The 12,582-nt window shown below is 40.2% G+C and overlaps 1 protein-coding gene across 4 annotated transcripts; it reads right to left on the reverse strand.

The window, feature by feature from the left end:
* Nucleotides 1-3,309: 3,309 nt before the first annotated feature.
* On the reverse strand, nt 3,310-12,129 carry cnot3a (CCR4-NOT transcription complex, subunit 3a). Of its 4 annotated transcripts, none has more exons than XM_084385217.1 (19): nt 11,981-12,129; nt 11,306-11,366; nt 11,085-11,152; nt 10,893-10,967; nt 10,554-10,643; nt 10,226-10,354; nt 10,036-10,131; nt 9,665-9,878; nt 9,419-9,546; nt 9,224-9,274; nt 8,913-8,963; nt 7,911-8,826; nt 7,421-7,526; nt 7,183-7,324; nt 6,924-7,008; nt 6,462-6,660; nt 5,007-5,139; nt 4,796-4,921; nt 3,310-4,144 (listed from the first exon to the last, which is right to left on the reverse strand). In XM_084385217.1, the coding sequence occupies exons 2-19, from the start codon at nt 11,328-11,330 to the stop codon at nt 4,046-4,048; spliced, it is 2,733 nt and encodes a 910-aa protein (XP_084241343.1). In that variant the 5' UTR covers nt 11,331-11,366; nt 11,981-12,129; the 3' UTR covers nt 3,310-4,045. The 4 variants fall into 4 exon arrangements, with proteins under 4 accessions (XP_084241343.1, XP_084241342.1, XP_084241345.1 ...); XM_084385216.1 differs by having other exon boundaries at nt 9,665-9,884; XM_084385219.1 differs by lacking the exon at nt 8,913-8,963.
* Between the last annotated feature and the right edge of the window lie 453 nt (nt 12,130-12,582).

Consider the following 12,582-nt stretch of genomic DNA (forward strand, 5'->3'; position numbering starts at 1 on the left):
GACAAGGATCACACAGCGTGTGCCATGGGACTTCTTATAGTCCCATATAGTTCCTACTTCCATAGGAATCTTGTCAACCTGAGCTGGCTAAAGAAGAGAGACCTGAGGAATGGGCAGTTTGTGACTTTGCGAGATAAACAACATAAAGTAGCACTGGTATTACAAAACATTCAGTGGCACATACCAATCAAATACAGACGTGACACAAACCACACGTTTGAAAAAATATTAATGCACTTTAATTCGTTTAATTGATATTTTAAATATCACAAAATTAGGCTATTTATTTAGGATTTTGTGCCACAATTATGTCAGTAGGCTGTGTTCCATTAATCTGTCAGTCACGACTGGAGGTGTCGCAACCACTGATCTATATAGAATGACATTATATAGATCTGTGGTCGCAACACGGTGACATGTTCCGCGACTCGGTGTCATGTCAGTGTGTCGCGATGTCACATGCCAATAATGTCAGTGACACATGCCACTATCCACTGGCACATGCCAATGAAGACCGGATGTGCCACCGGATGTGCCAATACGTATAGTGACATGTGCCATTGGCTTCTGTGCGTCAGATGTCATGTCACTTAATGTTAATACCGCCTCTCCTAATCTTGGCTGGCCATGGCTCAATTGCTTTGGACACAACCTCCATTTGGCTGTTTCCCATGGACTGGACAGTGACAAGGATCACACAGCGTGTGCCATGGGACTTCTTATAGTCCCATATAGTTCCTACTTCCATAGGAATCTTGTCAACCTGAGCTGGCACAGACTGAAACCAATGTATATTTTCCACAGGATGTCGCCACACGATGGGGTACCATGCAAAAAATGATAGAGAGGGTGCTAGAGCAACAAGAGATGTGCCCTGGTTGAAGATCGAAAACATGGCCACTTCAACCCAACCTGGCAGGATGTTTCTGTGTTGGAATCCATTAATGCAGCAATGAAGCTAGTGGCTGATTTCACGGATGTCCTCTCAGGGGAAAAATATGTCACTGTGTCCTCAGTAAAGCCTGTGTTGGAACTTTTAAAGGCGAACTTTTATCACCAGACCCCAATGACACTGCACTGACAGCAAGCATAAAGGCAAACATGTGCAGGGTATTGAAAGAGAAACAGCCCATCTGAAATCCAAAACCTTCTGACAAAGGCCACCATCTTGGATCAGAGGTATAGTGGTACCATGGAGGATGCGGAGGTCTTGGATGATGTCAAAGAAAATCTTGTGCAAGAACTACTAGACATGAACGAGGAAGAAGGAAAAGGAGAATGTGCCAGTGGTGAGAACTGCGTTAAAGCTGCAGGAGGAAATGAAGGATCTGAATCTGAATCTCCAGCAACCAAGAAGAAGAGGCTGTGTGACCTTCTCCAGAACAGAAGAACCCAACTTACAAGTCACCAGACTCGGGCATCGGTTCCAAAAAGAGTGCAAGCTGATGCGGAGCTGACCAAGTTCCTCCAGGAAGAAGCAGTTGATGCATCATTTGATCCCTTGATGTGGTGGCGTGATAACCATAGAAGATTTCCCCTAATAGCCAAGTTAGCACAAAAATACTTGTGCATTTGTGCAACAAGCACTAGCTCAGAAAGAATGTTCAGCACAGCTGGTAACATTGTTACCCCAGAAAGATCCTGTCTTAAGCCCCACAAGGTAAACATGTTGGTGTTCCTTTCTCGGAATCTGCCTAACAATTAAAAAACTGATCTGGCAGCAGAAATGGCCTGTTGATGTACCTGTGCCTTTGTGTGAGACACTTTAAAGCGGGGCTCAGTAACTTCGGGATTTCTTCGCTGCATTCTCGCTTTTTGCTCGCAGGTTTCTCTCTAGAGCTCCCCCCACAGCTTCGGAATAGATATTTGACAACACTGTTGTAAAAACTCATAGGCGATTCTCGGACACCAGAGGCTAGTAGATCAACGACATCAAAGCAGATGGGACATTCTTTAAAACGTCTTCTTCATTCGGGTTCAAACAGCGTGAGGGAGCGCAATAATGACAGCATTTTAGCAGATTTCTTTTGGCCTTAAAGCAATTGTTTACATCGCGAGACCTGATATCACGCTCAAAGTTGCAATATCTGATATCCGGCTCAAAGTTGCAAGTGCGTATTTTCCGCTCACGGGCACCAGGGGGGTGCGAAACGACCACCATTCAACCCAAAATAAGTAATGTAACCATTCCAATGACTCCGAAGCTGTTCAGTTAAGGTAAAAAAGTTACTTAGTTCACCTTTAAAAGTCTAAACTGACTTTGTTAAACATGTTACTTTGTTTTGATCTAGTTCTTGTTACCTTGCACTTGATACATTTTTTCACATTCCGATTCCAATGTCTAAATATTCTGAAGAATAAAACGTTCTTTGAAAGGGTGTACTTGCATTATTATGCTATTATATTGTCATATTGTCATTATGTAATCAGTGGCATAAAATGGTCTGAAAATTACAATAATATCGTTTATCGCAATTAATTTTGGTGCAATATATCGCACAACAAAAAGTAGTTATCGTGACAGCCCTAGTTGTTTTCTCACATAAAACTGAAACGCAATAATATTTAATGGCCATTTAAGTATGTATTTGGTAAGGAGCCATGTAATATGGTGGCTAAGAAACAGAATAGTTTTTTCCTTAATAAACCCTGATACAGTGATTAGAACCTGATGTGCAACTGCTGGATGTATTTTATTATTTACATGAAGACGGTGTATGAGGTCCAGCCACCTGTTAATGGAGACAAGAACAAGAACTGCATCACAAAAGTATTTTATTGAAAGTTTACAACTCTGTTTTTTTTTTTTGTTTCCTCTCAACCTACGAAGCGACATCACAATCGCATGCTGTCCTGTCCATGTCAAAAAGACAAGGATGATGGTGTTTGTTTTCTTATTGGAGAGAAATAGACAAATGCAATCAGCTGCCCTGTGCATCAAAAATACTTTTCCATCTCATCACATTTATATCAGTTTGTGTGTTGGTCAAGTCCGTTGTTCTCCCCAAACAAGAGGAAACTGAAATGAATGGAAAGTCGCATGGGATTGTTTCACAATGTGGGGTGTTTCAAAAAGCTTTGCCTGATAAATGGAGTAACGGAACAATGATTTATTTTTATTTTTAATAAGGGAAACTGTCCAGCAGAGTATGTGAGAATAAATTCAAGATGTGACTTCAAAAATAACAGGAAATTTGGGGAAGGGTTTTGTTTTACTTTACATGCACACTTCCACACAACAAAAATATTCAGCCATGGACAACCTAAAGGACACTGAAATAAAGAAAAATAAGGTTTTTAACTTGTACATATTTTAATCTTTGTCTTTTTATTAGATATTTCTGAAGTGAGATCACTCATGCCATGTTTAACAGACAAATAATCACACGCCACTTTGAAGGCTGACAACGTCAACCCACCTTGCTTGTGAACATATGTAAGATAGATGCTACAGAACATTACCCTATCAACGCCAACTTTTTTGCGGTCAAGCAAAACCACATTTAGGTAATGATAAAGGTAGGGAGGTCGAGAGGAATTCAATTGCATAGCAATTTAATGGTCGACACGTTATCTCGCAAGGCAAAGTCACAGTGCCTAAACACTCCCAGAGGGGCTCAATGAACTAAGAACAACCAATGAATGCATTAAACTCGGGTTCTCGCATAGTGCAGATACACCATAGTCAGTATATGTCATCTAAAAGGATAAGACTTGCTAATGCAGCACTCCACCAAACACAAACTACGAGCAAAATGTTTTGTCTGTGGCATCCTAAACCAAATCGTTTCCTTTAATTTCTGTCACTTGGCTAGGTGGGGGGTTTCAGTTAGAACAGAAATGACGGGGATAAAAGACTCCGTTAAAGGAGGTTCAAATGTTTGCATGTAAACAGGCACTCGACCCCCTACTCTCTCTCTCTTTTAAAGAAAAAGGCCAACTTCACATCCAACTTTAACCACGACATGGAGTTCATCTCGGAATGTCAACAGCAGCGTTTTCTCTGTCGTAGCAATCGCTCTCTCTCCGTCTCGTCCTCCTTCAATCACTGCAGGTCTCTGTCTTCCAGGTATCTGTACTCAAACGTAAATCCTTCCTTTTTTCTCTGGCCCCACTTTTCATAGTCAAAGTAAATGTACGTGCCCTACAGACAGAAAAATAATATTCATTAAAACAGCAAGTTCAAGGTCTCCAAACGAAGTAAAAGCATATTATTAATGCAATACATCACAGGAACTAGGGATATAATAAACCAAATAAATATTATTGTAAATATTACATAAGACTTTTAAAGAAATAATTTATTCAGCAATGATGCATGAACTTAAACTCAACCGCAAGACATTTATAATGTTACAAAATATTTGTTTGAAATAAATGCTGTTCTTTCGAAATTTTTATTCAAAGAATTGCCACCACAGACATTTTTTTATTTGAAAATATATTCAAATAGAATAAGTAATCTTTCACAATATTTTATATAATAATTGTATATTTTATATACAATAATTTTGATCAAATAAATGCAGCCTTGGTTAAAAAACATTTTAACTCTTGATCAAGTGTACATTTATTTAAAAAATATCTACTTAAAAAAAAAAGTAAAAAAAAAAGATGGCTTGTAGCCTTAATGTGAGTATAAACAATTTTTTTTTTCATTTTTCACTTTCACTGGTATTGGTATCAACTACTGAAACTGGTATTGTGGCAAATCTACATTGAGCATTAGAAATTTAAACTCAGTTTGCCATGTTTATCTTCAGTGATGAGCATGAGAACAGTGTTGGGTTAGTACCTGTTCAAATTCATCAGTGATGGTCTTGGGTTCCTCGTGCCGTTGGAACCACATCATGTATTTGGTGTGGAACCTCCACGATTGCTTCTTCAGTGCTTTGGCCGACAGGTACTGTGCCTTTGTGCCCTAAGGAAAAAAATACGACCAAGAAAAAGAGTTGGAAGACTGCAACATCCAACAGACATGCATATAAAAAGTAATAAATGCAAACCTCCAGGTAGTAGAATATGAAGAAGAGTGTTTCAGTAGACAATCTCTGGTAGAACTCAATAGAGTCCGAATGATGTGGGGGCACCTGGTGGTGGAATGGCGGTGTAGGACAGGGGTTTCTCATCAGGTACTGCCTACAGATAGGGGGGGGGGGGGAAGAGAGATTTATGTCATGTTAGGCCTACATCTTCAGCTTGAGTAGCTGCTGTGTTTTGGAATAGCTTGACATTGATAGAAAATACTTTGTCACTACCTTTAAAGTGGAACTATTATACCTATAAATATTATACTATTTCAGATGCCTTTTTAAAAGACCACAAAAGAAATGTGTATAGGCCTATATACATGTATAAAATTCAACCAGCCAAAGTGGCTAGTAGGAGTGACTGCGCTACACGCCACGGCTGAAATGTATGGAACCCCCAAAGGGCAAAACCTGTGTTGTGAGCTCGGACAGACACCTCCTGTTTAATGTCCCGCTGGCAGTGTTTCAGAGCTCTGTACGTTAATAGAGTGTTTCATAGTTTTTGAACTTGGACTCAAATGTAAAGAAATGCGGTCAGTGCTTAATTCAAGGAGTTATATATAGCTATCACAGATTCAAACTTCCCAGATCAATAACTCATGAGCTAAACATTGTTAAAACACAAATTACACTTATTTACAATCACAGTAACGTAGACAATGAGCTACAACCCAAACTTCAATGTTACACACTGTACTGTCACCCAATTCAGTCTCCCATAGCACTGGGGAGCACTTCGACTCAGCGCAGTAAAGAGTCACGCCTGAAAAATCCTCTCACTTCTGTCATTAGAACCAACGTGACTTTTTACTGCGCCGAGTCGAAGTGCTCCCAAGTGCTATTCCGCCATACATTATACTTATCCTTTTTACCCGCTTAGAAAAGTGCCACGTTTTATTTTGTGTCACCATACTTGGTCGTGTAACTGTATTTAAATAGGGAAAACGTGGAGGTGTTTGGTCGCTTCTAACTTCATCTCTGTTTGGTCCCTAATGAATGAACTGGGCTAAGCTAAGTGCTATCAAAGTGTCGCCACGCGCCAGAGCGATTGAGTGCACGCACTGAGACGAGAGAGGTATGTATCAACTCGTCTTAGTTAAGGGAATAACATAGTTTAATATGAAAAAACGGTGGAGTGTTCCTTTAATGTCAAGCCCTGTATATAACAGCTAAAGGAAATAATCCTTTATTTATCAGCTTTAATATATCGGCCAAGTTTTCTTGCTGGGCCGATAACGATATGGTGGCAGATATATTGTGCGTCCCTAGCAGCAACAATGTAAAATATGTAAAAAATTATGTTTTTTTTTTTTAAACATCCAAGCATGAAAACCTATTGAAGTAGACCACAAAAACAAAATCAAGACTTTGTAAAAAAGGCATAATATGGGCTCTTCAATCTACGTTTAGACCAGCAAGCAGCATGTGTACCTGATTCTCTCTGAATCGGATGGGTGAGGCATGTGTGTCCATGCTGACTCCTGCATTGCCTGCTGGTAAAGCTGCTCTTTAGTGAGGGGGGTGGGGCCTAGCGGACACGCCCCTAAAGATGGCGGCAGGTTGACCTCTGAAACAGCTGGCTGAGGGGCCGTTGTGGGTCCAGGTGGAGCTGAGGATGTTGAGAACAGCTCTAAAGGAAAGACATTTTTAGTGTTTGTGATTATACCAGCTCTGTACCTTACGTAACGTCTAATCTTGCACACTAACTGCAGCTGAGCAGTTAGACAGGGTGTTCTGTGTGTTGTTGAGTCATTTTTCTCATAAGCTTGGTATAATGAAGGATGCTGAGGCGTAATAGTTGGCTGCACAACGTACAACAATGCATCTCAGTCAAATAGGCTAAAATGAGCAACTATTTCCAGTGATTAGTTAGGTGCACAGCGTGCAAGGTACCTAAGGGTGCGATTTCTACATCCAGTGCCAATCCTAGTGCAGCTCGCTCTGCCATAGCTTTTAGAGAGCTTGGTGGTTCAGGAGCCTGTGGAAGACAAAATGGAATTACATTTTAAATTAAAAAGCACATTTTCAATCTATGGGAAGCTGATTTTACTGTATTTGATGGGGGTGACTTTTGAGAAACTTTAAGCTAAGGTGTGTCAGTTCTGCACCACTGACAGACTGAATGTAGTCTAGCCAGGATGAAAAAACACACCTTGATGGCTTCTGTGTTTGGTGTGTAGGAGTGTGGGCCATTTAGCAGACTCCCACCACCAGGTGTGCTGTCAGTGAAAGCAGGTGATGGGGAGGAGGGGGGTAGAGTGATAGAACTCAATAAACTGGGGCCATTATCCAGACTATAATACAGAGAAAGTAGGAGAGAGAAAGACAGTGACAATCAATCATTTTACTGTTATTAGTTACAATTCAAAGATATGTGGATGTATACTTACGTTTGATTGGTTGATGAGCTTGAGGACGTGGAATGGCTGTTTTGTGATTGGCTGGCACTGCTGAGTGAGGAGTCTGGTGTGTTATCTGCAACCACAGCACTGTAACCTGTATGAAGAAAAATAAAATACTACATTAAAAAAACAAACAATTAAAGATAAATAATAATAATAATAATAATAATAATAATAATGAATAAATTACATTTTAAAAATTATAAATTAAAAATAAACCAATAAATTAAAATAATAAAAACAAGAAAAAGGTAAATAATTATTATAAACTAAAAAAAAAATAACAATGATAAACAATTAAGAGATTAATAATAAAATATAACTATAATTTTTTATTAGTATTTTTTATTATTATTATTATTATTAATAAATTACAAAAAAATATATTATCATCATTACTGAACAAGTAAAAAAAAAAAAAAAAAATTTGTTGGCCTATATAAAGATACATTTGTTGGCCAGACTCAAAAGCACTCACTGGTTGCTCCGTTTTGTTTGAGGCCACTGGGAGGTCTTGCAGGCGCTACGTTTGTCCCTACTCCTCCACTCGACACAGAACTGCTTCCATTCCCACCCAATAGGCTCTCTCCAGTTCCTCCTGCAGGTGTTGTGCCCACTGGGCTTACGGGTACCTGCGCAGACCCGTGGAGAGCCGTCTGTCCCGGTACCAGGTTCAAAATCCCTCCGGTAAGGGCTCCATGACCCGGACTGGACCCTAGCAAGCCCATACTTGCCCCTGTACCCGTACCATTACTGGTCGCGCCTGTGCTTGCACCTCCTGCACCTCCGCTCGGTACAGATATGCCAGAACTACCACTGCCGCTCCCCACTGGACCACTGGAAGCACTACCTACTGTTCCGCCTGCAGCTGCCTGGGCATAGGGGGCAGGGGTAGAGCCTGAGAGAAGCCCTGCCATGGTGCTGTGAGAACCAGACATGCCTGCCATGCCCAGACCCGGCATCTGAGCCACACTACTGCTGCTGGTGACCGTCACACCCCCTTTCCCCAGGCCCAAACCCAGTCTAGAGCCCTCGACCCCAGGAACTGTTGAAACCTGGGACTGGGAATTGGAGGTAACTGAGCCAGATGTGCTGGAACTGGGCAGAGAGGAAGTAGTGGAGGCAGGTAGCGTGGGGTGGCTAGGTGGGCTAGGTGTGTTGTTTGAGGGTGCAGATGTTGAGGAGAGTTTGACCTGTGCTTGCTGTTGAGACTGAGAAGAATGCTGCTGCACTGCGCTGCTAAAGCTTCCCAGCAGGTTGCTGCCCCCAGAGACCGCTGTGCAGGCCCCGACAACAGTAGCCATGGAAACCAGCGAAGAGGAGGAGGAGGAGGAGCCAGAGGAGGCAGATGAAGAAAAGGACGAGAGAGATGGGTTTCCGTTCTTCACAGGAGACTGAGCGGAGCAAGAAAGCCACGAGGTTAGAAACACAAATATCTTTTTTTTATTAAGCATGCGTGCAATTTAAAGGGATAGTTCACCCAAAATGACATTTCTGTCATTTCCTCATGTTGTTCCAAATCTGTATGATTCTGAAACACAAAACAAGAACATTCTGAAAACATTCTGGTCACTCTGTTCAATGCAAATGTAATGGACATTTTAAGCTTCAAAAAGGAAGAAAATAACCATAAAAGTGGTCTTTACAACTTGTGTGTTAAATACATATTATATTAAGTGCCCGTACAATTACTTTAATAGTGAAAGTTTCAGTCCCCATTCACTGTAATAAAGTCATACAGGTTTAAAACAACATGTGAGTGTAAACCTTTAACAGATACTGCAGTCTTACCTGACTGACTTCACTGTCTGTTGATCGACCTCTCTTATCCTCTGAAATCTCCTGAGCAAAACATTCAGATACAATATATAGTAAGACAATCAATTCTGTGGCTAAGAGAGCATGATTAATGGAGTGATTATGAATGATGGAGATACTTTGCAGACTAGACAGAGACATGAGGCGGAATAAAAGAAAGCAGTTTACCATTGTGCCTGTAGCAGGAGATGGAGGGATGGGGGAAGAGGAAGTGGTGGAGGTCGGTGTGCTGCTGGACTGAAGGAACATTTCATCTTCCATCTGGCCCTGAGGAGATGTCGCCATCAAGGCTGCCGCTAGAGAGAAAGAGATATTTGTAAATGTGACTATCTTGTTCAGTAGGTCAACAACTAGCCATTTCATTTAAAATAACGCAATTGTCCACACACCCTTCTTAAAAACACACAGACTTACGTATATCTTCCAAGTCCAGATCATCATAGAGGAACTCATTCTCTTCAAAATCTGGGTCTTGTGAAGAGTCAATGTAGTATTCCACATCATCTTTAATCTTGTGGATAGCTTCAACCTGGATTGAATCATTATCCAGCATCCTCAAGATGGTCTCTAACATACGAATATGGTACCTGTGTCTCTCGATTAACCTCTTTAGCTCCTCAATTCGATCCTGTTTCTGAAGGCAAACACAAACAACAGAAAAGAACAATACGAGAATATGTTGAGTGTTTGCAAAATAGAAGGAAGGCTAAAAAATGAATCAAGCTATAATAAATTAGAAAAGTGGTCAAAAGAAAGGAGGGGAAATAAAAAAAAGAAATGTTGACCTCCTTGTCTCCTTTCTTCTTTCGCGTTTGAACAGAGAGGGACTCAACTTCACTCTCAAACTGGTCCACCTGCATGTTCAAAGTGTCTATTGTGTTCTGTGAGAGAGAGAAATCATGTTATTACTGCACTACTTACATCCTGTTAAAAGTTTTTCAACCCCCCCACTGTTATTTGTGAGCCCTCTGGTACCGTGAGCCACTGTTCCGTTTCCTCCTTCTCTTTCTGTGCTGGGTCTACTTTCTGAGCCAAGCCCAGCCCCTCTTTAGAGTAGGCCTTTGTCTTTGTTTCTCTTTCAACCACCTTAAAGCGCTCCATTTGCTGAGGAGAAAGAGACAGAGTCAGGTTAAGGGCTTCAAGCTTGCCGGATCAGACTTGGGAAAAATATTTCCTAAAAATTAATTTAAACGTCTTAACAATGCATTCATATTTTTTATCAAAAGTATAAAAGAAATTTTGGGAACTGTGACAAGAGTGTTAAAATAAAAGAGCCATGAGGAATCCGACAATGTGCTTTTACCGTTTCAATAAGCTTGCGGTTCTCCACTAGCTGCCGTTTGTCTTTGATCTCATTGGATGCCACCCATGTCTTAATCTGATCTCTTAGTCGCTAAAAAGAAAAACAGGTGAGAACAATTATACTGATTGAGAACACATATTTTCCCTGGGTTCTAAAGCAAGTGTACAATAATTACTCTTATTCAACGGTTTCTTCTGCTTCTCTAAATTGTTTGTGTTCCAAGAGTGCTAATATCTAGTCCAACAGCAAGGAATGCATCTCTATTATTCCGCTTGTGGATTTTCACACCATTCCAGAAAGCCTTAAAATAAACTAAATGTCAGATGAGCACATTCTTACCTGAAGCTTTTTAATCTCTTTTTTGAGATCAGCCTCATATTTTTCCTTCTGGTTGGCATTGGCTGCATTGTGAAGCTGAGTATAAAATTGAATTAATTAATAAGATGTAAAATATGACAACAGGTGCGTGATTCCGTTCGCTTATTCATTTACTTGGATTAAGCATTAGTTGTTGTGATGTTAACGTCTCACCTTTTTCCAAATGTCTTCAAACTGTTCGACACCTTCAGCAACTTTTTTCAAACATCGATCTATTTCACCTGGTTGTGTAAAGCATATGGTTATGCATAAATCATGAGATTATTTGATGATTTAGAAAAATCTCTGAACAGAAACTGCTGTGTACAAGCAGTTATGGCAGGCTAGAGTAGAGAGAAAATTACATTCGATTTTTCCACATCATAATGTCTTACCTTGAAGTTTTCTCTTATCAGCCATGGCTTCGCTATGATACTGTCTTCATGCCTTCTGTCACTGCAAGCACATTAGAGAGACTGTTAACTTGCACAGCATTCAGTGTGAAGCAGATGGAAAGCGTTTCTACAGCTCCTGACAGATAAATCACATCTCAATAGAAAATGATATCAACACATCCTGCTCATTGACGTTACACTATTTGTCTGAATCCCGAAAACGATTAATAACTTCAAAGTTATGCTTTACTCAAGTGCTTTCCGGGTCAACAAATACACGCAATTTATTTGCGTAACTTTCCAATCCTCCAGAATAAGAGAAAATATCAAGAATTTTAATTGATCCTTCCCATGGTTTAGATCACGTATACCGTTACGCCAACACAACCAGTGTTTACGCAGCCTCTGATCACTGAGCACTAGCCAAGCTGATGCTAACGTGTTAGATCTGCAGCATTTCATCGCCATATCTCATCTGCACTGATAAAATGTCACCCTGTCAGTATATATAGACCGTATACTGCTTATTTATGCAGTTAACGTGGATTAAGCTGCTGTTGTTGTGATGTCGAGCAGCGCTGACGGCTAACGCTCTGCTAGCACACACATATAGTTTTTCCAATAGAAATTGTGGGGGATTTCAACTCTTAAATTGAATGCACATTCGGCGTATACCTTTTTCAAATGCGTCAGTATCTCTATGTGACAGCCACGACCAATATATCCGCCAATTACTTATTTCAAATTTGGTAATGTTTTCAGCTCGACAGTCCCTTCTGTCCAGTACATTAAAGATGGACGGCAGACTCCGCCCAGTGTTCGCTGCTAAAGTTCCCGCCTCTCGTCTTTTTCCCGTTCTCATGATTCGTTAAAAATGTCTGTCAATCATTTCTCAAGTTGTGACAATTTCCGCTGGACCGCTGATCCAATTGGATCAAAAATTGGGTCAAAGGTTATATTTACGGAAAAAGGCCGTCATCTTTACAAAAATTGATTTATCCTGGGGTCTTAACTTTACAGTCCATGCATGGTCTTAACACAATTTTTATTTCCAATAATATATATATATATTTTCATTTGTAACAATTGGACCAGTTTGAATAGGAATAGGATTTTTTAAAATAATTGTTAAAGGAATCTATTACTGTAAGACAGTTGAGGGAGTAATAATGATGGAATTTTATTTGATTACTCAGATTTTATTGTCAACATACAAAATGTTTACAACAAACATACAACTATGTTTATAGTTATGTGCCCTTGTCCTATGGGATTTG

The sequence above is a fragment of the Rutilus rutilus genome (genome assembly GCF_951802725.1).
Source record: "Rutilus rutilus genome assembly, chromosome: 17".
Taxonomy (NCBI): Eukaryota; Metazoa; Chordata; class Actinopteri; order Cypriniformes; family Leuciscidae; genus Rutilus; species Rutilus rutilus.